The 26,654-nt window shown below is 52.2% G+C and overlaps 2 protein-coding genes across 2 annotated transcripts; both read left to right on the top strand.

Annotated features, from left to right (window-relative positions):
- Nucleotides 1–1,271: 1,271 nt before the first annotated feature.
- On the top strand, nt 1,272–8,319 carry LOC127187207 (potassium channel subfamily K member 16-like). Its single transcript, XM_051143385.1, has 5 exons — nt 1,272–1,484; nt 5,704–5,818; nt 6,847–7,013; nt 7,670–7,835; nt 8,102–8,319. The coding sequence occupies exons 1-5, from the start codon at nt 1,272–1,274 to the stop codon at nt 8,317–8,319; spliced, it is 879 nt and encodes a 292-aa protein (XP_050999342.1).
- A 2,153-nt stretch (nt 8,320–10,472) lies between these two features.
- On the top strand, nt 10,473–21,146 carry Kcnk17 (potassium two pore domain channel subfamily K member 17). The gene is made up of 5 exons (XM_051142594.1): nt 10,473–10,780; nt 13,708–13,822; nt 15,384–15,544; nt 15,842–16,016; nt 20,752–21,146. The coding sequence occupies exons 1-5, from the start codon at nt 10,514–10,516 to the stop codon at nt 21,072–21,074; spliced, it is 1,041 nt and encodes a 346-aa protein (XP_050998551.1). The 5' UTR covers nt 10,473–10,513; the 3' UTR covers nt 21,075–21,146.
- Nucleotides 21,147–26,654: the final 5,508 nt, after the last annotated feature.

Below are 26,654 nucleotides of genomic sequence, written 5' to 3'. Positions count from 1 at the left end.
ACCCTTCTTCACTCTTAATACCTAGTAATCATGCCCCTGCCTCACCTACTCCAGTGGTGTATTGTGTTCTATGTTGGGCCTTGTAGCAGAAGAGAAACCCTGTTTCTCTCCCTCCCTCTTCCCCCCCTCATATAGTTGAAAGACATAGAAAATTTCCCCTTGCTTTGATTTTCTATAAGACCCCTGGTCTTAGTTACTTTTCTGTTTCTAAGATACCCTATGACCAAGGCAACCTACAGAAGAGAGAGTAAGCCTTGCTTACAATTTCAGAGGGTGAGTCCATAGCCGTCATGACAGAGGCCATGGTGGCAGACGGGCATGGCTCTTGTAGCAGTAGCTGAGAGCTCACATCTTGATCCATAAGCGGGAGGCAGAGGTTGCTAACTGGGCCTGACATGGCCTTCTGAAACCTCAAAGCCTTGTGGGGCATGGTGGCGCACACCTTTAATCCCAGTACTCTGGAGGCAAAAGCAGGCAGATCTCTGTGAGTTCGAGGCCAGCTTGGTCTATCTACAAAGAGAGTTCCAAGTCAGCCAAGACTATTGCAGAGAAACTGTCTTGAAAAACCAAAACCCACCATGGAGGGTGGTTTCTGCCTTCTCCATACCTCTGTCTCCTGAGCTCAGCATCCTTCAGATAAACCTGCTCAGAGGCCTCAACCATCGGCAGAAGTGATAGCTGGTGGTAACCAGGGCCTCCTGTGTATCAGCAGCATCAATTGATAATGCTGCTAAGCAAGGCTGTCATCCGCCTGTTTACTCTCCTCTGATTTGTTTTACTCCAATTCATTCATCCCTAGGTTCCCCCAATAGGCAGGTCCATCCTCCCATTCCATTCTGTAAACCAAGGCCAACCCACACTCTTTGGAGACTTCCTTCCCAGCCTCCTGTGTTTGAGCTGGGAGCCTTCCCAAGTCAGGACTCTGGAGCTACCAAGATCCCTTCAGATCCAGCAGGGTGGACTCCTGAGCAGAGTCCTCCACAGGCACTCAGCCTCACTTGGAAGCAGGAGACCGAGAGCAGATGAGCTCAGGAGAAGGCCATAGGTGTCCCTGAGGAGCCTATGCAGTTTCTGCCTTGCTGCTGTGCATGGAAAAAACAAGGCTGGGTGGGGGATGGCAGGCCTGTTTGCACACCGCACTGTTCAAACAGACTCCCCTGCCGCAGACACCTGTGCGGTGGAGGACAGGGCAGGCAGTAGCGGGGGCTCTCACAGCCTCTTGACTCTCCCCACAGTCACCCTGACAGCTGCTGCAGAGTCCTGGCCACATCATGCCCCGTGCTGGGCTCTGCAGCTGCTGGGGTGGTCAAGTATTGCCCCTGCTCCTGGTCTATATATGCTATCTGCTGCTCGGGGCCACCGTCTTCCAGCTGCTGGAGAAGCGGGCAGAAGCTCAATCCAGGGACCAGTTCCAGCTGGAAAAGCTGCGCTTCTTAGAGAATTACACCTGCCTGGACCAGCAGGCCCTGGAGAAGTTTGTGCAGGTGAGGGAGTAAGTAAGAAAAGATGGGGGCAGGAAGAATGGGGAGGTGGGTGGTGGTGGGCCAGTGGCAGGTGCAGAGCCACCACCCAGAGGTTGGTTCTCTGACCGGGAAGCGGGGTGGCCCAGGAAGATGGAGCCCAAGAGAGACCTAGTCCAGGGTCCTGGCACTCTGGTCTATTATGTGAGCTTGATCAAGTCACTTAACCTAAATGTCCTCATCAGTAAGGTGAGAAGAAAAAGTATATCCGGGGTTAGGGAGGTGGCTCAGTCAAGCGACTGGCAAAAAAACAAAAACAAAAACAAAAACAAAAAAACAGGACCTGAGCTCTAAGCCAAGATCCCACGTTAAACAGCCAGGTACAGGCAGGTAAGATGGCTCAGTGAATAAAGGCACTTGGCACGGAGCCTGCTGACTGGAGTGTGATTCCTAGGAACCCACATGGTAAAAGGAGAGAACCAACTCCTGGAAGTTGTCCTCTGATCTTGGCACATGTATGTCCACATGCATATAAACACGCACGCATGCGCGCGCGCGCGCGCGCGCGCGCGCGCACACACACACACACACACACTGCTATGTGTCAATTAAAATGCAATTTAAAATAATAATAATAATAATAATAATAATAATAATAATAATAATAATAATAATAATAATAATAATAATCAGCCAGGCATGGTGACTTGTAATGCCAGCGTTGGAAAGGCCTAGACAAGCAGATCCCTTGGGTTCTCTGGCCAGCTAGCCTTGCCAAATGGATAGGCCCCAGGCCAGTGAGAGAGCCTGTCTCAAAAAAAAAAAAAAAAAAAAAAAGAAAAAAGAAAAGAAAATGAAAAGTAGAAAGCTAGGTAAATGGCTAAGTAGGAAAGAATATTTTATAAGCACAGAGACCTGAGTTTGAATCCCCAACCTCCATGTATAACTCTGGATATGGCTACAAGTGGTTGTGGGTTGGTTGGTTAGGGAGACAGGTGGATCCCAAGACCAGCCTAACCAAAAGGGCGAGCCTCTCTGGAGACAGACAAAACCAAACAAGGCTGATGGCTCCGAGGAATGACACCTGAGGCTGCCTCCTGGCCATATATGCACATACATATTCGCACACAGCGATCTGCACACACACAAATGCGTAGAGGCACATATGCAGACAGAAAATGCACGTCTTCTGGTCTAAAGCTCCCTCTGAGCTGCCACTTGCTTCATGAACATGAGCTGCCAGCTATCGGCACTCTAGAGATTTCCTCTCCCACACTCCCCCACTTCTCAGGACTGCTGCCCCATTTGCTGGCTCCCAGCTCAGGTCCTGGGGTGGAGATGTGGACAAGGGTGAGAACCAGCTAGGCTGTTGGACAACTGTCCAGCTGGATGAGCACTGCCAAGACTGCTAGGTGCTATCACTCCCTGCCTGGGCCCTTCCTACCCTCCCTCTCTTCAAGAAACAAAGTAAAACTAGGTATTTGGGGCAAAGGCAAAGATGGGGGCACTGAGGAGATGGGCAGAGCAATTGGACCAAGTGGTACGAGTCACCACAAAACAACAGGCCCAAGCGTAGTTGGCACGGTGACAATATGTGTTAAGTGGTAGGGACTCGGGCTCCATTCCATCAGGATTCAGGACGTGAGGCTCAGCACCTTATAGGTGTTTTGTCCCCGTTGCTTCCTGAGACTGACCCGTGGTGCAGGGTGTGCGGGCTGTGACTGCACAGCCAGTGGCTAAGGCAGAAGTCACAGCCATGCTTCTTTCAGGGGTGGGGGCGGCCTTTATTCTTCCCTCTGAGGACTAGCTCACCCGCCGCCGGGGACAAGGTACTGCCCAAGGCCAGAGCTCTTAAGGTGAGGCCTGTGGACTGCTGCCTCCAGCAGCAATGCCTGAGAGTATGTTAGGAAAGCAAGTGTCAGCTCCCACCCAGACCTGCTGACTCAGGTGCTTTGGGTGAGGGGACCAGGTGGTGCTGAGGCCCTGAGATTTCTCATGGGACCAAGAGCATCTGGCCTACTAGATGGAACATGAGGAGAACTGCCCCTGTTGTCCAGGATATCCTCCAAATACAGAGTTAACTCAGGCTTGGTGCTCACCTCCAGCCCTCACAACATCCCAGAAGTAAGGGACACCCCCAAACCTCTTCCTATCCTGGGCTGGAGGTGTAACAAGCTATGAGGAGTGGGCAGACAGGTGGCAAGGCTTGAAACAATTCCATTGTCAAAAGTTAAGGACGGACTAGATCTGACAGCATCCCAAGAGGGTGTGCTTAGCTCAGCGACTCACTAGGAAAGAGGGGACAGACACACCCGCAGAAAGTCCTCAGTCTCAGGGTAGACCCTCCAAGTGGAGCTTGGAGATTTGGGGAACTATACACAGTGCTGAGTGTGGTGTTTAAATGTGACTCCGCGAGGACGTGAGCTTGCACATTAGCCCCCTTCCCTCCTTCACTGTGGACCCCCTGAGGCCACTCACCCTGGAGCCATCAGAAGGGTCAGGACCCCTTCTGCACAATATCAAGCATTCAGAGCTGCAATGGGGACAGCTAGGGACCTGGGCGGATGCTGTCCCCAAGGGTGGAAGTCTCAATTCGGAATGTGTGTCCCAGCTCTCTGGGTGTGTGGGAAAGAGGAGGCCAAAGTCTACAGCTCAAGAGGTTATTCCTGCCCAAATGAGGGCCAGGAGGCCTCCAGCCAGGTCCCACAGGACCGGGAGGCAGGGGCACCATACTTCCTAATGGCTCCCCGCCCCCTGCCCTGCCCCTGCCTTTGGGGCACCACCAGATATGGAGGCTGAGCTGCTACCCACCCAAGCTAAAGGGGAGAGGGCTAGAGTCTGTGGAGGGAGAGCCCTGCCCATTTCCCATGACCGGTTGGTTGATGATGCAGCCTTGAGCCTGTGAAGGCTCCTGCTCTAGCACCACAAAACATGAGCACATAAAGCACACATGTAGACACATACATGCAACATACAACACTACACAGCACATGCAGTTAACACATCACATGGACATAGTACCACTGTATACCCATGCATACACACACACTCACATATGCACACACACTCACACACACATGCACGCACATACGCGCACACATTCACACACACATATGTATATATGCACACACACTCATGCACGTACATGCACACACACCCTCATGTGGGCCTCTCTGATGGAATTTCTCCTGCAGGCATGGGTTGTATTCAGTAGACAGTGTCAGAGAACAAGACTGCCAGCAACCCCCCTCTACGCCCAGGAATGCTTTCACTCCTACAGCCTGCCCTGTCAGAGGGCAGCCCCACACTCCGCTTTGGCCAGCAGACCCTTTCAGAGTGTTCAACACAAAACCTACCTTGTCTACAACCCACCTCTGTCTCTGTGCCTATCTGTGTCTCTGTGTCTATCTCTCTGTGTGTCTGTCTGTGTGTCTGTCTGTCTCTCCCTCGTGTGCGCACGCGTGTGTGTGTTTGTGATGTTTTCCTAGCTATCAAGAGCACCACAGGGTGAGCATGGTGGCATACACCTATAATCTCAGCACTTGGGAGGCAGAGGTAGTCGTATCTCTGTGAGTTCAAGGCCACCCTGGTCTACAAAGCCAGTCCAAGACAGCCAAGGCTATACAGAAAAAACTTGGCTAAAAAAAAAAAAAAAAAAAAAAAAAAGAAAGGAAGAAAGAACGCATCTCCACAGTTGAGTGGAGAGTGGGATATGACTTTCTCACGTACTCTGGTGCCTCACATTTGACCATGTCCCCTGGAGGGGGAGACCTGGTGGCACTCAGAGGAAGGACAGCAGGTTACCAAGAAGAGACTTGATACCCTATGAGCATATACAGGGGGAGGTAATCCCCCTCAGGAACAGTCATAGGGGAGGGGAATAATGGGAAAATGGGAGGGAGGGAAGAATGGGAGGATACAAGGGATGGGAGAACCATTGAGATGTAACAAGAATAAATTAATAAAAAAAAAAAAAAAAAAAAAAAAGAAATGTACTAAAAAAAAAAAAAAAAAAAAAAAAAGCATCTCCACACCACCTGGCTCACCACTGGCTCATTAGGGCATACTTTAGTCAACTGCTGGCCACTTAGTGTCTTAGCCACTCGGAGCATCAAAGCCTTCATGTCCATTTCTGTGACATGGAAATGATGCTATCTAAGAAGCATGGTAGCATTCTACTGAGAGCTTGGTGACACCTTGCACTCAGTAACTGCCAATCCTACTGACCATGCCACTTCCACAGGTCATCCTGGAAGCCTGGGTGAAAGGCGTGAACCCCAAAGGCAACTCCACCAACCCCAGCAACTGGGATTTTGGGAGCAGTTTCTTCTTTGCAGGCACAGTGGTCACCACCATAGGTAAGGGGCAAGAGGGCAGACCTTCCCTAGGCCCTGCTCAGCTGAGGGGGGGGGGGGGGGGGGAGTGAGAGGGCGGGGTCTCCCTAGGCCCTGCTCCACTTGGGAAGAGGGCGGGGCTTCCCCAGGCCCTGCTCAGTTTGGGATCCATTCCAAATGCCATGGTCCGGAAGGGGATGTGGTACATAAGGCCCAGATCGGAAAGTGGATAGAAGTGACTTGTGAAGAAGGCAGGTGGTCAGGTTGGCTACAGCTACAGCCTGGCTCGCTTCCCTGGGGCATGCTAAATGGCTAGGCAAAGCCCTCCCTCAGCATCGAGTCAGGAGTGAGTACCTCTTCCTATGAACTTCAGTCCTGCCCGGTCCTGGCGCACTGATGCTATGTGTCTGGTCACAGACCAAGCTCTTGCTTGGGACTAAAAGTCCTCTCAGAGACTGGATAGAGGGACAAGAGGTGGAAGGGCATTTGTGCACAGGGACTGCTCCTCAAGACAGCAGGTGTCCTGAGAACCTGGAGTACCAACAGAAAGCCTGCTCTATTCACTCCCCGTGAAGCCTCAGGCCTCCCTCACACAGACCTCCCGCCCATTCAGTTAAGTCCAAAGCCAAGTCCATGCATTTTCCTTGGCAAGTCAATCAGTGGAGGGTGTAATACAGACTAGTATCTGTCCCAGGCTTGGCCTTCAGAGCTTCCAACCCACCAAAGAGGGATTAAGTTGCCATAATTATATGAGACAAGGTGGGTAACCAGATAGAAACGACAGGAAACATCTCAGAAAATCATGCCTGACAGGCGGGGAGAGAGGCAGTCAGGAGGGCTTCCTGGAGGCAGCATCTTTGGAGATGCGCTTTCTATAAGTAGAGACTGTTCTATCAGAGAACAGGGTGAGTGTCCACAGGAACTGGGGAGCTTCTCCTCCTCCCCCAGGTGATGGAGACAGGCCTCTGCTAGATCTGGGGGTGGGGTGGGTGGGAGCCAGGTCTGGGCTCTCTCTTCCCTCCCCTCATCTGCAGCACTCCCTTACCCTGCAGGCTATGGAAACCTGGCACCCAGCACGGAGGCAGGGCAGGTCTTCTGTGTCTTCTATGCCCTGATGGGCATCCCACTCAACGTGGTCTTCCTCAACCATCTGGGCACAGGGCTGCGTGCCCACCTGACCACGCTGGACAGGTGGGAGGACCACTCCAGGCACTCCCAGGTAAGGAAGAATCCTCCCTGTAGCTCCAGGCCCTCAGGGACAGACAGCTGAAAATTGGGAGATGGGCCCCGGTATATAGACACCTGACAGTCCATTTGGACGGCTGCAGGGCTGGGAAGAAGGGTGGTGCTGCAGACCGGGCAGGGCATGGCCTCAAAGGCTCTATGGCACATGTGACTATGGTGTCCACCTGCAAAGGGTTGAGGGCCAGGCACTGGTTGTGACCTCCCTGAAAGGTTTGTGCCCATGTGCCGGGCAGCTCTATGCAGCATCCTTCTTTGGTGAAAAATCTGAACATTACATTCTCTCTTCATGGTCACCATGGACATGCTTTCATATGGTCCAAAACAGTCTCCTGGCTACCCAGCATGCCCCCACAAAGGGACCTGGGACAGGTCTCAGTAGGCCCTGTGGAGCCTGCTCAAGTGTGGCTCTCACGTTCTAAGGAGTCTTTGGCTCCTTCCTTGACCTTCCCTGCCCAGGAAGGCTTGGCACATACATGTCACCGTGCCCATGGGTGCAGCTCCGCCCAAAAGTCTGCAGCAGGGAAGGGGATGGAGGTGGGGCTTAGCTATCGCCCTGCCCACATCCAGCTTTTTCCAGACTTCCCCCAGAACCTACCAAAGGGTCTCAGGGGCAATCTCGTCCCCTCCCAGCTCCTGCAGGTCCTGGGCCTGGCTCTGTTCCTGACCTTGGGGACCCTGGTCATTCTCATCTTCCCGCCCATGTTCTTCAGCCACGTGGAGGGCTGGAGCTTCCGTGAGGGCTTCTATTTCGCCTTCATCACCCTCAGCACCATTGGCTTCGGGGACTACGTTGTCGGTGAGAAAGGGATAATCAGGTTATCTTGGCGGGCACCCACCAGGATGGTGGTGAACACGGAGGTACCAGCTGAGGGAGGCTGGTTACTTCTAGGACCACTGTGGACTCTTGGTGGCATCCTCAGAAGTCTCTGGTACCCATCACTGCTTCTTCTGCTACTAGTCCCTGGTATGAGGACCAGGGAGAGAGCATTCCTGTGGAAGTTGGGGCGTGGGGAACGTGGGGTGGCAGTGCCCTCAGACACCAGCTATCACCTTCCCCGACAGGCACAGACCCCAGCAAGCATTACATCGCTGTGTACCGGAGCCTGGCAGCTATATGGATCCTCCTAGGGCTGGCGTGGCTGGCGGTGGCCCTCAGCCTGGGGTCCCTGCTTCTGCACAGGTGTTCCCAGCTCTGGCTGCTCATCAGAGGCCTGGACCCTAAGGATGGAGCAGCCCCTGACTCTGACCCCAGACCACAGAAAATCACCATCTCTGCATGAGACCCAAGTGTCCTGCCCTCTCCAAACCCATAACATTCCCTGCCCTTCTTCTTCCTTCTCACCCCACACACTATCCAGCAGCTCTCCCGACCAAAGACAAGAAACAGATGTAACTGAGGGGAGATGAGGAGGCAAAAAACAAACAAACAAACAAACAAACAAACAAACAACTTATGTGGCCGGAGATGTAAAGGCTGGCCTCAGAGCTCTGTTTCCTGTCCCCCAAAGAGAACATGGAGAAGTCAAACTCAACCTGGATCATGGTACCCTAATCACTCCTGCCATCTTCACATACTCTTGGGAGGCCTTAGGCTGCCATCAAAGATGGGCTTGATTTTTGCATTATTTGCCACATACATGGGAGGCTCTCAACAAGCCCCATAGATGTACCAGGCACCATGCCTGCTTCTAGGCTTATGACGGCGATAGCTTCTGCCTTCACCGTGTCTTCGGTCTTGAAGGGGGCCCAGCGCAGCACCTGCAGCCTTGATGGGGATAAACCTGGGGACAGTGGGCTGGAAAGATGGCTCAGTGGTTAAGAGCTTTGACTGCTCTTCCAGAGGTCCTGAGTTCCATTCCCAGCAACCACATAGTGGCTCACAACCATCTATAATAATGTGATCTGATGCCCTCTTCTGGCCTGTGAGTGTGCATGCAGGCAGAGAATGTATATGTAATAATAAATAAATCTTTTTAAAAAATGAAAATTCAGGGCAGTGGCTGGAGGAAGGAAACTGGACACACACCTGGTGGGGGGCACTTCTGGTGCACGCAGGAAGGTGTCCTCAGAAGTCTCGCAGCTGAGGGACAGGAAGGCTGCCAGGCGGCCTTCCCTAGCTCTCCTTGCCCTCAAGTAGAGGGGTATTCTAGAATAGCGCTTGAGACCTCTGTCAGGTGTCCCACTGTTTTCCTGGACCTTCAGAGCACCCCAAGACCTCATATTCTCCATGAGAAGCAGGAGGGAGGGACAGCAGACCCCGGAAGCTTTATAGACTATGAGCTTCCTGGTGACATGAACTGCCATAGGAACATTTCATCCAGCCCGGGCCCTTCTGCCAAATTGTGACTCTAGGCCAGAAGAGGGGAGTTTTTGGCCTGGCCTCATAGGTTAAGGAATTATTATTATTATTATTATTATTATTATTATTATTATTATTATTATTATTATTATTAGTTTTTCGAGACAAGGTTTCTCTGTGTAGCTTTGGCTGTCCTAGACTCACTTTGTAGACCAGGCTGGCCTCAAACTCACAGCAATCCACCTGCCTCTGCCTCCCAAGTGCTGGGATTAAAGGCGTGTGCCACCATGCCCACCCTGGAAGTAATTTTTGCTAGGACTTCCTTCACCTCCTCAGTGGTAAGGGGGTCCCTAAGATCTGTCTCCTCTTTACAGTGTCAGGGGTGGGGGTGGGACTGTGAGCCTAGGAGGTTGAGTGCGGGGGCTGTCCTAGGGAAGGACCCACACGGGCAGAAGGTTCCCAAGCATCCAAGGAAAGGATTGAAATCTGAAGTCCTCCAACACCTCCACACATGCCTGGCAGGCCCTGCTCTGTCCTGGGTGGATGGAGACCATGTGGAGACTTCCTCCTAAGCAAAGGACAAGCTCCGCTCAAGCTCCGGACAAGTTTCTTTTGCCTGCTACCCTCCTTCTCCCAGCACACACACCATACCATGCTCAGCTGGCCCCTATCTTACTTTTTTTTTTTTTTGTTTGTTTATTTTTATTTTTATTTTTTTTTTTTTCCCTATCTTACTTTTTGAGTGCACTGACTGTACAGCGATCTAGGGTGACACATGCACTTGGAGGAAGTCCCTGGCCCCTCAACTTAGGCAGGAGTCCGGTGACAATAAACTTGGCTGCTGTTTCTTCTCTGTGGTGGATATCAGGAGACTCTCCTACTGCTGGGAAGCGCTGGGGTGGGGTTGAGGGTCCGGTGGGGGTCGGAGAAAGGCCTTTCTTTCCTCTGTCTGTGGCTACCTGGCAGCCCTCTCCTTCCCTCGAATGTGGGGCTGGGCACTCCACCATTCTCCTGGGAGCAGTCTTTTTTTGTCCTGGGATTGGGTCCTTGAGGGTGGGCAGGGCCAGCCCATCATCCAGTATCCCTGAGCAGGGGAAGGAAACAGGCGGGTGTTTCCTTAGAGAAGGAGCCCTTCCTGCCCAGCCTGGTTCCTGTCCATCGTAGCTTTCCTCATCATGCCAGAGCTCCCTGGCTCCCGCCTCTCCATCACCTGCAGACCGCGATCTCCCGCGGCGTCTTGGTGGGCTGGGGGCTGCAGGGTGCCGGGCACCGCGTTCCTGCTGCTTACTTATCTGGCTTACCTGGTGCTGGGCACGAGCGTGTTCTGGGCGCTGGAGGGTCCCGCGGCCCAGGACCCTAGCCGCAGCTTCCAGCGCAGCAAGTGGGAGCTGCTACAGAACTACACGTGTCTGGATGGTCCGGCGCTAGACCTGCTGATCCGGGTTAGGGGCCAGCCTGGGGAAGAAGAGATGGGGCTTAGGGGAGAGGGAGGGAGGGGGAGGGGAGGAGTGGAGCGGGATGCCCGGTAAGGATGAAGAATGCGCTGGTCCAGGATATGAAGTGCTGGGGGTGATTAACCTATGGGGAGGTGGAGGGCACAGGCTTAGGGCTGTGCTGTTGGGGTAGGTGACCACGGGGTTGGGCTGGACAGCAGTGGAAAAGGCCTCTACCCTTAAGGAAATGAGAGGGCGTAGTTAGTCTTTTTTGTTTGTATTCAAGACAGAGTTTCTCTGTGCTAGCCCTAGTGGTCTTGGATTCGCTTTGTAGACCAGGTTGGCCTTGAACTCACAGTGATCCGCCTGCCTCTGCCTCTTGAGTGCTGGGATTAAAGGCGTGTGCCACTACACAAGTCACAAGTTACAGGGCTGTCCTGATAAGGACAGGTAGCATTTGGTCCGGTGCCAGGGACTTATTGGGACCAAGGGTGAAGGATGAAAGGCCACATCTAGCCTCCTCCAAGGGTGGGGTGAGTAAGTGTCTTTAGCAGGATCCTGGGCACCGGGGAAAGGGTTCATCCAATAGGAGTGGGCAAAATAGAATCAAAGCGTGCTTGCCTGGGAATGAGGCCAAGGAGAGAGGGGCTGCGAGTGAGAGGACCTGGATCCAGGGTTGCCATCACTTTGCCCAGAACACCCTACCCCACCTGCAGTGAGGCAGGGCTGAAAGGAGAGGGCAGGGGGAGGTACATAGATCTGTGAGCCAGCTGCTCCTCAGCTGATGAGGATGCTAAAGAGTAGGGAGGCAGAAGGTGGTTCATCCCGGCACGGCTTCCTATGGAGGTCTGTTTTACTCCTGGCCCTTGTGGAACACAGGTGGCAGCTGAGCAAATAAGTGCTTGCGTTAATATCCTGCACCGCGTCCCGAGACAGAGCTTAGACCCTCGTGTCTGGGTGCGGAATCCTCATACTCCTGCTTGGTTCACTAACAGAGGGGGGCACGACCTGAGCCCCAAGTCTGTAAGCTGAAGCCAGATACTGGAATGGAAGAGGAAACTGTTAGGGTGGGACAGGAGGTCGGCTGAGTGGAGATAGACTTCCGAACTTTTTTGGGCGGCCCAATTGGGAAGGATCTGCAGCTAGGCAGGGCGGCGGCTGCCTCTACCCACAAACCCCAGAGTCAGTAAATAACTCTGTTGCAGCCCTTCCCTTGCCCAGAGTCTCACTAGAAGATACTATCATCCCCACTTGGAGATGAGCCAAGGCTCAGAGAGGGTTAGCAAGGCTGCACAGCCAAGAGCCGAGGCCATTGACTGCCCAGAGGCTGCTTGTGGGTACGCCTACGCCCTACGCATGTGGGCGTTTCCCAGAATTTCCAGGCATACGCCACAGATTTAACCTTCATGGAAAGGATTAGGTGCAGTTAACATTACTATCTTACAGACAAGGAAACCGAGGCATGTAGAAAGTGAACAACTTCAACACAGCTTCCTTCACTCCCGAAACAGCCTTGATGGCCTGTGGCAGAGTTAATTCAGGTCTCTTCTGTCCCACTGACGGCTAAGGTCAGGTCTCTGTCATCTTCTGGTGACATCCAGCCTATCGCTTCTTGCAAGATTGGGAGTTAACTGGGCAGCAAATGAGTACTTAAAGCACAGAGGAAGCCCAGAGCCCATCTGGCCCTAACTCTAGAAGATGGGGTACAAGGGCCTGCCCTCATGACTCCTGCCTCTGGGGAACCCTAGGCTGGGAGGATGGGTTGAGACTCCTTGCCCTGATCAGGCCTGGAGTAAAGAACCAGATACTGTGTGCTTTCCTGGGGACACATGAACAAAAATGTCTTCACCTCCGTTAGGGCACCAATGAGTCACCAAAGGAACAACCCCACCCAGGTCTATCTGGATGACCAGTGAGTTTGTTGGGGTTACTGCGAGGAACATGGGTGATTTGACAGCAGATGCATCACTGAAAAGCCCATCCCACCAGGGCTGGTAACCTCCCAGAAGCTGCATCCTTGGAGCTCACTACAACTTGCAGGCAGCCACACTGAAGTCTCCTTTCCTCAGCAAATTGTTACTGTGTATATAATGTGGGGGAGGGGGCCTTGCTAATCCTGTAACTTTCTGAGCCTTAGGACCTTGTTAAGTGAGTGAAAATGAGGGCAGGAGGTTCCTAGGTGTGGCTGAGGAGAAGGTTTCTTGTAGATATGAGGGAGAGCATAGCTGGGGGCACCTTTTAGGGTCCAGACCCAACATGCCTGGCAGAACTAGGCCCTGAAGGGAGAATGGTGGGGTGCATGGGGGTGGGCCATGGGGGCGACATAAACCAAGAGGTTCAGAGAGTAGGAACCAAGAGCAGAAGCCAAGAGACCAAGACACTGGTGTAGCCAAAATGGGTGGGCTATGTAGAAGCTGGGAGAAGGGCCCAATTGAGTTAGGGTAGGGGATGGGGTATGCCAGCCAGGACACCCTCATAACAGGTACTGGTGGTGCTGAGAGAGGCTGACGGACAGCGTCCACTCTGATATGTTAATAGGTACCTCAGTTAGCCATTTGTCCTGCATTTGAGACCTAACAGTAAATCCTATGAGCATCTCTTCCCCCTTCCAGAAGTGTCTCATGGTGTAGAAATTGTCTATATAATGTGAGGACTACAAAAAGATGAGTATAAGCCAGGTGTGGTGCCACACACCTTTAATCCCAGCACTCGGGAGGCAGAAGTAGGCGGATCGCTATGAGTTCGAGGCCAGCCTGGTCTACAAAATTAGTCCAGGACAGCCAGGGCTACACAGAGAAACCTTGTCTCGAAAATCCCCCCTCCCCCAAAATATGAGTGTAGGTGTGGGTATAGATGTGAGTATGTGAATGTCTTGGGGCACAGGGGCCAAGTCCCCCTCCCAAGACCCTGATGGTCACTTCAACTTCTTCCTGCAGGGCGTCATTCAAGCTTACAAAGATGGGAGGAGCCTCCTGGGAAATACCACCAACATGGGGCGTTGGGAGTTTGTGGGCTCTTTCTTTTTTTCTGTGTCCACCATCACCACTATCGGTAATGGCTGGGTGGGGGTGGTCTGGGGTGGCTGGGGAGGTGGCTTCTTCCTGAGAGCCAATGGAGCCTCCCTGAGAGGCAGTGGAGCTGATGGTGGCATTTGAGGGGGGCTAATCCAAGGTGCCATACCTATAAAGCTATCAGTTCTGCAGCATGATGTCCCCCACCGCTCCCCACACCCGTGCCCTCCTACAAGCCACACCTCCTGCCCCAGGACCCATAGACTTGGTTTCTGCATTTCACCAGGCACCAGAGGGACTGTGCACATAGCCTTCCTACAGTCCCTCTTATCCCACCAGCTCCATCCAAGTCACCACTCTCCAAAAACATTTCCCACCCAGAGCCAAGATAAAGTGAAACCTGTCCCCAAAGGGCCCCTGAGGACTGTTGTGTAGAAGCAGTGTGAGCCAAAAGCACTGGGTTCCTGCAGTCCTGAATCCCTCCCGTGGAATAATGCCAATCAATGGCCCTAAGGTCCTTTGCTCTTGGCATCCCCTGCATAACCCAGGACTCACCACTAGAGGGCGAGCTCACACCAACGACGACTCAATTCCGGCTTCCCTGAGTAGCAAGTGGTCTTACCTTGTCCTCCCAACAGAGAGCAGGTGAATTGCATTAGGCAAAGCTCTTTGTGGAGTTTTAATCCAGCTGCTATTTCTAGGAGGGAGCTCTGAGGACTTCAGGCAATCTTTGAGAAGCATATGTGGAAGGTCCCTCTGTCTCCTGGGCCTATATCTTTGTCTTTTTGGTTTGTTTATTGTTTTGAGACAGGGCATCTATTATGTAGCTCTGGAACTGCCCTGGAACTCTCTATATAGACCATGCTGGTCTCGAACTCACAGAGATCTTCTTGCCTCTGCCTCCTGGGCACTGGGATGAATGGCATGTGCCACTGTGCCTGACTTAGAGACCTTGGTGGGGTTTTTTTGGTTGTTGTTTTTGGTTTATTTCTTTGGTTGGTTGGTTGGTTGGTTTTTGGTTTTTCGAGACAGGGTTTCTCTGTGTAGCCTTGGCTGTCCTGGAACTCACTCTGTAGATCAGGCTGGCCTCTAACTCACAGCAATACACCTGCCTCTGCCTCCCGAGTCCTGGGATTAAAGGTGTGCGCCACCATGCCCAGCGAAGACGTTGTTTTAAGGCAAACAAAACAAGAGGAGATGATGGGGGCTCCAGAGAAAGAGGCTCCTGAAGAGGATCCCAGGACTGATACCAACACACGGCAGCTTTCCGTCATCCACGCGTCGGTTCACTCAGCTCTTGCGCGCATTGCCTGCTCCGGGGTTCACCTTCCCACTGAGGCTCTCTTACCGCTGTGCCGAGGGACCGTCTGCACCCCCTTTTTAAAAGTCCAACGAAACGGGCTCAAAAATATCACGCACCTTATCCAAAGTCCCACAGCCTTGCAGGTGACAGGGCACAGGAAGGACAATTTTGAGGGAAGAGAGTGGCCCAATCTAGAGTGGGAGCGGAATTCCGGAAGTTGGGTGGGGTGGGCAGGCAGAAGGCTTTGGTAGCCACGGGTGGAAGAGTCCCTTTCAGCACCCCTCTCTTTTGGCCCTAGGCTACGGAAACCTGAGCCCGCAGACCATGGCTGCCCGTCTCTTCTGCATAATCTTTGCTCTCATTGGGATTCCTCTCAATCTGGTTGTGCTCAACCGGCTGGGCCACCTCATGCAGCGCGGGGTGCACAAATGTGCCCACCGTCTAGGGGCCCGCTGGCAGGTAAGGGCTAGGAAACCTGGATGAGTCATTTCTAGAAGGGGGGACCGTGGTGAAAGAGGGGTGAGGGAACAGGAAGGGTGGGATGGGGAGAATGAGGGGGTTGGTAGGATTGGGGGTACAAAGTCCAGAATGAGGTCTAAGATGTCCGTGACCGGGATGAGAAGGGTGGCAGGACTCAAAGCCACACTAGAGCGTTTGGCAGGAAATGTGAGGGAAACACAAAGCTGAGGAGGTGGGGATAGGGCACCCCACCCCCATCCTCCGGTTACAGCTACAGGCCAGTGCTGTGTGCTGCAGGACCCGGCCCGGGCACGGTGGCTAACCGGCTTCGCTGCGCTGCTCTCGGGCATCCTGCTCTTCCTGTTGCTCCCTCCACTTCTTTTCTCACACATGGAGGGTTGGAGCTACGTGGAGAGCTTCTACTTCGCCTTCATCACTCTCAGCACCGTGGGCTTGGGGGACTACGTGACCGGTGAGAGAGGCTTGGGGTTGGCAGGGTTGGGACTCAACTGCCTACTCCGTCTAGGCCTGGGCATCCACCTCAGGTGTCTAGGTGGTATCTCATGTGTGTGGCTTGGTGATCTTGGCACATAGCTTGTAGCCTAAAGCATGCTTTACCCTTTCCCGGCGTGGTGGGCTAACATCCCTCCCTCTTACTGGCCAGTGTAGATTTCTCCTCCAAGGCTGCGGACTTACTTGTAGATCGGTGCCCTAGAGGGACACGGAACCCATCCCCATGCCCCAACTCCAAGGGAAGACCCAGGCAAAATAGTGAGGGGCCCCAGGACACCCCAGTCTGTCACCCTGGACCATGCAGGCACCCCACAGGCACGAAACAGTGGAGGCAAGTTCCAGCAGGTGGCAGTGAAGGGACAGCTTTATAGCCAGCCTCGGCTGACCCTGAAGATCCCCTAAGAGTGAAGTTCACAGGTTCCTCCACCACCAGGCTGGCATTGGGGACACCACACCCTTCCGTAGACCAGTGCCCTGGAGTGAAGGGGGGGGGGTCTGTCATGAGAATTTTCTCCTGGGGCTGGCAGGGCTAGGCAACACTTATCCCTCTTTTCCTGAGGTTTCAAAAACAAAGCAAAGTTGGACTCCATCAAGATCCCCCCTGGGGAACTTTGACTGTCTCGGGCTTATTTGCAGAGCACAGGTTAGCGGTTACAGGAAGGGGTGTGGGTGACCCCCCCCAAAGCACTGCGCTGCAAGGTTTTCACCCAGCATGGAGGATGACTCCCCCATGGCTACATAGATGGCGCCCCCTCTCCTAGCTTTCCCAACCTATACACTATTTACCATGTACTCAGGTGAGAGCCCAGTGGCTCTCCCCATCCCATCTTCTACGAGGGGACACCAGCAATCCACAGTCTCAGCTGTGATGATCTTTTACAAGTGGGTCCAGCTGCTGTGATTGGAAGTTTGACTTGGATAACCGTCCTGTACAGCAGGGCCCTTCCTCTAATTCTCCAGTGGACAGTTGAGAGGAGGCTCTCTCTGTCAGGATGGGAAGCCACTCAGCTCACTCAGCCTACAACCCAGAGTGAGTGTCATCCCTGGTTTTTTTTTTTTTTTTTTTTTTTTCGAGACAGGGTTTCTCTGTGTAGCCTTGGCCATCCTGGACTCACTTTGTAGACCAGACTGGCCTCAAACTCACAGCGATCCGCCTGCCTCTGCCTCCCGAGTGCTGGGATTAAAGGCGTGCGCCACCACGCCCAGCTCATGTCATCCCTGTTTTAAGAGGAAGCTGCAACTCAGAGAGGCCAATCTGTCTACCTGAAACAGCGCAGTGAAATACAACTTCTGATCTGTTTGACCCCACAACTCAAGCTGTTTCTAGAACCTTCTCTGGGCCTCAAGATTCCTAATTGAAAGGGTCCATCTTGGGGGCTTGCTGGGAACCCATCACTACTTTCTGGCCCCTGGGTTCAAATTTCTCTGCCTTAGGCTTCACCTCCCCTGAGAGGAGGCGCTCATATCACGGCCCTTGTATCTCAGCCTAGTTTTCTCCAGCCTATGGCTGAGGAAGAAGTGACTTGGGCAGATTTCTTCCAACTGGGTCAGGTGCTCACTTCCACGCTCATAGGGGGAGCATGTGTCTGAGGAGAGCTTCAGCCAGCAGCAAGGAAGACCAGGCTTGCCCCTCCCCATTCAGGGAACACTCCTGAAAGCTCCTTTATTCTCTTTTTCTTCCCCACTGCTATATCCTCTGTCAAGCTAGAGATGTTTCATAAAACTACACAGGTTGGGCACCAAACCACTCTAAAGAGCTCCCATCCACACAGCACAATGAGGCTTAGCACCCAGGAAGTATCAACACCCTCTTTTCTTGTCCCTCTTCATGCTTAAAGGTCATATATCATGCTTAGACCAATTGATTATTTTTTTAAAGATTTATTTGATTATTTTTTTAAAGATTTATTTATTTATTATGTATATAGATTTCATCACAGATGGTTGTGAGCCAACATGTGGTTGCTGGGAATTGAACTCATGACCTTTGGAAGAACAGTCAATGCTCTTAACCTCTGAGCCATCTCTCCAGCCCTGATTTTTTTTTGTTTTTTGTTTTTTATTTTTGTTTTTGTTTCGAGACAGGGCTTCTCTGTGTAGCCTTGGCTGTCCTAGACTTGCTTTGTAGACCAGGCTGGCCTCGAACTCACAGCAATTCTGCCTACCTCTGCCTCCAGAGTGCTGGGATTAAAGGCGTGTGTCAGCTGCTTTGAAAGCCTTCAGGAAACCCAGATGTGGTTCACCACCCCCCCCATCCCAGATTTTCTTCTTCTTCTTCTTCTTCTTCTTCTTCTTCTTCTTCTTCTTCTTCTTCTTCTTCTTCTTTTGTTTTCTCGAGACAGGATTTCTCTGTATAGTTTTGGCTGCCTGGTGGCCACTTTGTAGACTTAGAGCCTGGAACTCACAGTGGTCCTCTTACCTCTGCCTCTTTGAGTGCTGGGATTACAAACATGCGCCACCATGCCTGGCTCCCAGAATTTTTTTAGGACAGAAGAAGAGGATCATGAATTCAAAGACAGCCTGATCCACATCATGAGATCCTGCCTCAAAAACAAGAGAAGAGAATCCCCCCAAAAGGTGGCCTCCTGTAGAGATCAGCGTTCTGGAAACAGGAAGAGAAGCATCAGGCATCCTCCAGGGAGAGGCAGAGACATGGCGCCATTGCCTGTGACTGTAGGCGTGAAGGGGGCTCAGGAAGTCACTCTGTGGAGGGCAGGACAAACTGCTTAGCCTCTTGCACTATAGCTCCCTGTTCCAAAGTCCTGGATGCCAGAGGGGCTGCTGGGAGAGCAGCATGGCCCACCATGGTCCTCTTCAGCTGCCCAGCATCACTGCAGAGGCTCCTACAGAGAGTCCCAGGCTGCTTCATCTGCAAGGGCTATTGCTTATGTACAAGGAGAAACTGAGGCCTTGAGAAGGGCACAGTAAGGCCCCAGCAGACAAGTCAGGGCAAATCTAGGGTGGATTCCAAAATCATAAGTGTTCTGGAAATTTCCACACTTCTTTCCCAAACATCAGCTCTCTTGCTCCTTTCAGAACGCACTAACCTCTTTCTTCAGTAGGAATGCTCACACACACACACACACACACACACACACACACACACACACACACTCACATATACCTCGTCATGGGGTACCATGGTCCCAGGTTGAAGCTGATAGCCAGAGTCACCCTAGACCCCAGCCACCAACTCCTCCCATGGACTGCAATTGCTTTAGCTACTCAGTGAGCGCCTTGCCAGCTGCCAACTCTCCTGCCAAAAAAATGAAATCAAGGGGAGAAAATGTCACCCCATCCCCCACCCCTTCTGTGACCAGGGGCTGGAGCTACTGCCTGGGTCCGGCGCTGGTTCCGCTAATTACATTTGGTACCACAAAGGAATCAGCTAGCCACAGAACCCTATCGGCTTATTCCAGGCTGCCAGCCAGGGCGAGGGACACTGGCCAGGTCTGATGCAGGGCCAGCAGGACAGCATGGAGGATGGACCAAGACAGGAAAGGTTGTGGGGACCTAAGAGGCAGATCTCTACTCTGAAACAAATTTGATGAAGGAGGTGGGTCAGGTTCCCAGAGACAGATAGGAAAAGGGAGTGTGTTTATAGAGCAGGCCTGTGACAGGAACCAGCTAAGTCTCAGGGTGACCCTTCTGTCTGGCCATCATTGATCTGGTGTGTCAGGGCATCAAGGGCAGCCCCAGATCTTAGGATCTTGGGAGTGTGCAGCACCCAGTGGTTTTAGGATACATGATCCCAGAGACTGTCACAGGAAAGGGTTCTTTTGTCACATCCGAAGAAGAAGACACAGCAGACACTCGGGCTTCAAGAGTGTGACAGGCTATGCTCTCCAGAAAGATGTTCTGAGCCAAGATGCAAGGGTAAAGGGAACGATCTCAGGTTGCAACTGAAAATGGAGAGCCGAGGGAGCCGAGGGAACAGTGGGTGTGCAAGCATCCTGAGGCAGAAAGAAGGACTGGGGAAAAAAAAAAAAACCAGGGAAAAGGAAACAGCAAAAAGGGACATGCTGGAGAAGCCAGGACCTAAGGTGGTTTCTAAACCCAAGGGGAAGATTGCCCTCCCTTGTCACTAGTGCAGGGTACTCAGATGGCAGCCATCGCTGCGAGGAACAGAGCCAGGACACTTCTGTAGCAGCTCCAGGGCTCTTCCAAAACTCCCTGGCTCCAACTACCTGCCCCAGCATCATATAGGTGTGGTGGCACACACCTGTAATCCCAGCACTCAGGAAGTGGAGGCAAGGAGGATCAGAAGTTCAAGGTCATCCTCAGCTACGTAACAAGCTCAAGGCTAGATTGGGCCAGAATAGACCCTGTTTCAAAAATAATGGAACAGGGCTTGAGGAAATGGCTCAGTGGTTAAGATTGTTTGCTGCTCTTGCAGAGGACCTAAGTTTAGTTCCCAGCACCTACTTGGTGGCTCACAACTATCTTTATTTCCAGGGGAATCTGACATCCTCTTCTGACCTCTAAGAGCACCAAGCACACACATGGTGCTCAGACACACAAGCAGGCAAAACACTTGTACAGATAAAAAATAAATCCTAAGGTTTTTTTTTTGTTGTTTGTTTTGTTTTGTTTTGTTTTTGGAAAAAAATCAACCCACTCGGTTAACCACTCAGGGTTCCCAGTTTCTGTCTGACCCCCACAGGTCACCTTCCTCTAACCTCACCTTTCCCCAGGCATGGATCCTTCTCGCAACTACCCTCCGTGGTACAAGAACATTGTGTCCCTGTGGATCCTCTTTGGGATGGCGTGGCTAGCTCTGATCATCAAACTCATCCTGTTCCAGTTCGAGACACTGGGGGACATGGGCACCTGCTCGCCCTGTGTACGCTGCCCGCCCCGCCCACGCTGCTCCAGGAGGAACTTGAAGGCCCCAAACTGGAGGACAAGCCAAGAAGGGAAACATGGGGTTTCATGGCCAGGCTGCTGTTTTGAGGGGCCTGAGGGAGTCACACAGCATCTAGAACCTTCTGCTCAGGTTATGAACTGTGACACCTAGGTGTATTGCACAATTGCTGGGCCTCTCTTTTCAGACCTCTGATTTTAGGCAATATCCTTCTTTTCAGGGAGGTTCAGTAGATGATGATTCAAGTTCAGCCATAGGTTGCCTCCCATGCAACTTATGGCATGTGACTCTAGAAATTTAAAAAAAAAATGTCTTTTCCCCCGCTGAGACAGGGTTTCCCTATATAGCCTTGGCTCACTTTGTAGGCAAGGCTAGCCTTGAACTTATAGCTATCCACCTACCTCTGCCTCCCAAGTGCTGAGACTGAAGGTGTGCACCATGTCCGGCTTCCTATTATTGCCTTCTGCAATGTTGGCACAGGGGCTGGAACTCCAGCAACCGTATTGCACCATGAGGCAGAGACCACGATGACTGAAACTGGTCACAAAGCAACAGAAGAAGCCTGATTCCTGCTTATCCCACTGTCGCTGTAACAAACAAGAACTGGGACCATTCAACTTAACTCATGTGAAAACAGTAAATGTCACACTTGAAACTGTTATTTGGGTGTTTCTGACACAGTTAAACCTAAATCCAACTATCCAGAAACAGACAACTGAGGCTGTCACCTTCTGACAGAGGCATAATGCCTGCCCCAGAAGAGCTTCCCCAACATTGGTGGAGGGATGGAGAGACGGTGTGGGAGATTGCTGCGCCCTCCACCCTCAGACGCCACAGGGGAATACACGGGGCTTTCTGATGACTCCCAGGGAGGATCCAGCAAACAGGTATAGCAAGAACTCAGCTAGCTTCTGGATCCTTCCATGCTCCCTGGCTCCCTCAAGCCACAGAAAAGCAAGGGGCTGGCCTGTGATCTGTCCCTGCTTCCCCTCAGTCCTTTACCTTGGAAGCCTCAGTGTGCATCTGTTTGTGGTGTGTCCTCCCCATATCTGCACTTTTCCTGCCTCTCCTCTGGTGCTGCGACCACAGCAACACAGAGTGGGTCTCTGCAACCCTACCATGCACACCCAAGCCCAGGCAGCACCCTGGCTTCCCCTGAGCTAGTAGGGTTCTCGGCCTTAGCAGGCACCTGCCTCCTTGGTCCCTCCTATAGGTACTCTACCCTGTGTATACTAAACTCTCAGACCCATGGCCTCCTGGAACTGGGTCAGTGGCAGCCTTTTGTAAAGCGCCTGTAAGGCTCTTACACCACTGCATTTGTGCCATCTGATCTGCTCCTAGGTGGGCCAAGGCCAGGCAGGTCCAGAGCCAGACCAGAGTAAAGGCCAGAGCCCAGGCCCTATTCCAGAGACCTTGGGTCTGGACAAAGGAAGCAAGCATGATACAGAGGTGTACTCTCCGCAGATAGGACCTGGCTACTCAGCTCTGGGTGGAGAGGGCCCAGCAGTCTCTGTTCCTTTGTCCTGCCAGGCACCCCAACACCCAACACCTAGGGAGGGTGTCCAAGGGAAGGCTGCTGATTGGCCAGATCCTTGCACTTGTGCACCAATGGGAAGAATGGTTGGAGCTCTGCCCTCCAAATCTGCCCAGATAGCAGGCAGCACAGAAGGCCACACCTGGATTCCCAGTGTTGGGGAAGGAGTAGCAGTCCCCCGTTATCCTCCATTACATTGTGAGTTTGAGGCTAGTCTGTCTCAAAAACCAAATAGGGAAGGAAAAATAAAAAATAAAAAAGAAAAGAAAAGAAATGCACAGAGGGAGGCAGGAAAGTAAGGAGAGGCTAAAGAGAGAGGCTGAGTCTAAATTGCTGCCTGCAGGAGGACCAGCATCTTGCCTTCCTGGAAGAATGCTCCGAAGCGCACCCTTCCGGGACCAGGTTTGCAGCCCACCTTCCCCGGGTGGGAGTCTTGGTTCTGCCCTGTCAGGCTCTGTTACCCAAAGCAAGCTCACATGTGAACATCTGTTTCCCTCGGCAACACAGATAAGATCTCCCAGGATCGATGACGAAGGCTTGCAAAAAACAAAACAAAACAAAAACAACAAACAAAAAACCAAACTGTAAGCAATGGGTCAGCCTCTACAAACACTCATAACTTTCCAGCCATGTTCTTGGACCAGCACAGGAGGAACCACTGCTCTGCAGGCCCTGGCTGACGTGGTGCCTCTGCTGACCACTTCCGCAGTAGCCAGCCCTGATCTGGCCTCTGGGTGGGGGGGTGCGGCTGCACCTCACTGACACCATCACATGCTGGCCAGGATGAGGGGCTCTGGACATACGTGACTCATGCAGGAACGTCCAGGCAGAGGCCAAGAAATGTGGGCCAAGTGTGCAGATGTGGCCCTGGAACCAGCCATAGCTGCTCCAAGATGCTTCCTGCAGCCAGATCTCGCTCTGCTGTCCCTCCAGCACTTGCTGTCCTGACTGCATGGCTTCAGGCATGACCCAAGCACACGGATGCTTTGCTTGAAAACATCTTTACCATTACTCATGCCTTGTTTCGCTTAGGTTTGGTTTTGAGTTTTTGAGATCAGGACTCATGGGTTCCAGGTTGGACTTGAACAAACTATATAGTTAAGGATGATCCTGAACTCCTGATTTTCTTGTCTCTACCTCCCATGTGTTACGATTAAGAATGGTCACACGAAGCCGGGTGGTGGTGGCGCACGCCTTTAATCCCAGCACTCGGGAGGCAGAGGCAGGCGGATCTCTGAGTTCGAGGCCAGCCTGGTCTACAAAGAGAGTTCCAGGACAGCCAAGGCTACACAGAGAAACACTGTCTCAAAAAAAAAAAAAAAAAAAAAAAAAAAAAAATTAAAATGGTCATATGATCAGGAGCACAAGAGTTCCTAAAGCCATGGAGAACATGTTGGGAATAGTGACACATGACTTTACTCTCAACACTTGGAAGCAGAGGCCAGCCTGGTTTATGTATTGAGTCCCAGGCCAGCCAGAAATATACAATTGAGACACTAACTTAGAAAAAAAAAAAAGTTAGCAAAATGGTTGAGTGAGTAAAAGCACTTGCCACCAAACCTGATGACCTCACCTCGGTCTCCAGGACCCACTTGGTGGAAGGAGAGACTCAGCTCCTGTGCGTTGTCCTCTGACTTCCACATGCATGCTGTGTCACCTAAGCACTGTCCCCACGCACAAATAAATGAGTACATTCTAGCCAAGCCAGGCATGGTAACGCAGACCTGTAATCTCAGCTACTTAGGAGGCTGAGGCAGAGTGGCTGCAAGTTCAAAGCCAGCCTAGGCTATATAGGTGAGTTCAAGGACAGCTTCGGCAGTTTGTCAAGAATCAGCCTTAAAATTAAAAGTGAGAAGAGGGCTGCGGTTACAGCTTGGTGGTGGAGTGCTTGCCCAGCATGCGCAAAGCCCTGGGTTTAGAGGAACAATAGTAAATACAAAATGGGCCTTCCAGGTAGACAGGAGAGGTGCTCTTCATTCCTGTGAAAGAGAAGATGGCTCCAGGGCTTTTGCCTTTCATATCTCTCTCCTGACCTCGTGGAGGAGTCCCCACCCTACCCAACCTATTAATTCTCTCTCTCTCTCTCTCTCTCTCATACACACACACACACACACACACACACACACACACACACACACACACACACACACAGAGGAAGAAGACTTGGCCATGGTCCCCAGGCCTTAGATGCACAGGTAGGCCTCAGTCCTCTTGCCCCCAAGTCTCCTTCTGGGTCTTCAACCTAGACCAGAGTATCCAATAATTCTCAGAGCCAGCCACAGGAATAGAATACTCAACCGACCCCACAGCAGCTTGTGAACTCCTAGGACTGAGCCAACTCTAGGCTGAGACTCCCATCCCTAAGGCCCCTGGGCCCTTATCTCACCAGATCCCCACCCTGGGCCCCAGGCCAGGAGCTGGCTGTCCTGAAGTAGGCCTGCTGACCTCCACCCTCATCAGGCCACCCACTGGGCTGTTTCTCACCCACCCACGCTGCTCCAGCCTCTGTCCCTGCCCCAGCACATGGTTGTGCCTGTCTCCTGCCTGCCTTCACCCTTGCCTGGCCAAATTCCTGAGTAAAATCTCCCTTGGAGACACAAATACATCTCATCACCTTGGCCTGAAGCTTGATGCTGGTGTCTCACCAGAGCAGGACCTATCCCTTTCCCACATCACAAACAAACTGGCCATAGCATGAAGGCCAGTATTCCCCAACCTTCCTAATGTGACAACCCTTTAATACAGTTCCTTATGTTGTAGTGATCCCCCCCATCACCATAAATTTATTTTTGTTGCTACTTCATAGCTGTAAATTTGCTACTGTTATGTGCCACAATGTAAATATCTGATATGCAGGATATTTGATGTGGGACTCCCCCTATGAAAGGGCCATTTGATTCCCAAAGGGGTCGAGGTCCACTGGTTGAGAACCACTGATGAAGACAAGTGAGTTCTGATCCACTCCTGTACCATTCTCTGACCCATCTGTGCAGGAGTGTTTTCTTTGCCAGGTGTATCTTCTCCATAGCGACCACCAACCTGTCAGTCACTTGGTCACGAGAATGGCTATTGAACAGACTATAGCATGAAGCTCATGGCCAGGGTTCTATCTGCAGTCTCAAGTACCCACTGGGGTCTGGGAATTCTCCTCCTGCAGACAAGAGGAGACCCATAGATCCATTCATCTCCCTCTCTGAGGACCCCAGTTTGAGCAGAACCTGCTCGCCTGGCTTAAGGACATAGTGTCCATCTGGGGCAGTCCTTTCTTAATATGGTGCCCTCATCTCTCTGGCCCCAGCATTAGATTTCCCACGGCTGCTGTTGCTGGAAGCCACACCATCCTCAGAGCTGACCTCCTCATAACCTCAACACACACACACACACACACACACACACACACACACACTGGATATTGCCTCTGCATTATATGTCCTTCATGCATCCTGGGGAGAGTGACAGTTGCTCCTGCAAGTGGCTCTGGGTCCATTACCCAGAGCATTAGTAGGGACAGAGACTCAAGCTGGAACTAACTCTGTGGAGAGTGACACACAGTCACCTTGACCCCAGAGCCACCCCAACCCTGGAAAGGACGTCAAGATAATAGAAGCCTTGTCATACTACAAGTGCCCATGACATAAGTCATCTGTGCCTGCATAGGTCCTGTTGAGATCAGTGACAAGAGAGAAGGAAAAAGTTCCCTGCAATGTCTAGTCATTCAACACCTTGCTGTCACAGAAAGGCCCAGGGGTTCAGAGTGTGATCCTCCTGTCTCCCAGGTGGAAACCACTCATGTCAGAGGCCCTGGGAGCAAAGCATTTGCTAACCTGTGCCTCCCAATCTATTGTGTCATTCTGATCTGTGTGCCCTTGGGCCAGTCACCTTGGGGTGATCAACTTCCATGACAAATTTCCTGGAGTCATTCTGGGAAAGCACACTCAAGCTCCCCCTTAGTCCTAGGAACAGTGGGACAAATGTCCTGGCTTTCCCCCTCTCAGCTGCCACATGTCCTTACAGGAAGCAACTGTTTCATCCCAAGGGGCCACTGGAGGGGACATGGAGGCTCCCAGCTCATGGGAGTTCTAGGCCCGGCACCTAGAACCTTCTATAACCTCTGTTTGCATTCCCCGGGAACAGGGTCTAGTCACAAGGAAATTATTTGGGGACCAACTTTAAGAAGCACAGAATTAAAGAATTGAAAG

This window comes from Acomys russatus, chromosome 3 (genome assembly GCF_903995435.1).
Source record: "Acomys russatus chromosome 3, mAcoRus1.1, whole genome shotgun sequence".
Classification (NCBI taxonomy): domain Eukaryota; kingdom Metazoa; phylum Chordata; class Mammalia; order Rodentia; family Muridae; genus Acomys; species Acomys russatus.
The sequence above is the reverse complement of the archived record's forward strand: the minus strand, read 5'-3'. Positions and strand labels throughout refer to the sequence as shown.

Excerpts from the sequence above, each read along its gene's own strand:
- LOC127187207 (XM_051143385.1), top strand. The coding sequence starts at position 1,272 with ATGCCCCGTGCTGGGCTCTGCAGCTGCTGGGGTGGTCAAGTATTGCCC. Across the intron at positions 1,485-5,703 it reads CCCTGGAGAAGTTTGTGCAG|GTCATCCTGGAAGCCTGGGT; the intron begins GTGAGGGAGTAA and ends CCACTTCCACAG. Across the intron at positions 5,819-6,846 it reads CACAGTGGTCACCACCATAG|GCTATGGAAACCTGGCACCC; the intron begins GTAAGGGGCAAG and ends CTTACCCTGCAG.
- Kcnk17 (XM_051142594.1), top strand. The coding sequence starts at position 10,514 with ATGCCAGAGCTCCCTGGCTCCCGCCTCTCCATCACCTGCAGACCGCGA. Across the intron at positions 13,823-15,383 it reads GTCCACCATCACCACTATCG|GCTACGGAAACCTGAGCCCG; the intron begins GTAATGGCTGGG and ends TTTTGGCCCTAG. Across the intron at positions 15,545-15,841 it reads GTCTAGGGGCCCGCTGGCAG|GACCCGGCCCGGGCACGGTG; the intron begins GTAAGGGCTAGG and ends TGTGTGCTGCAG.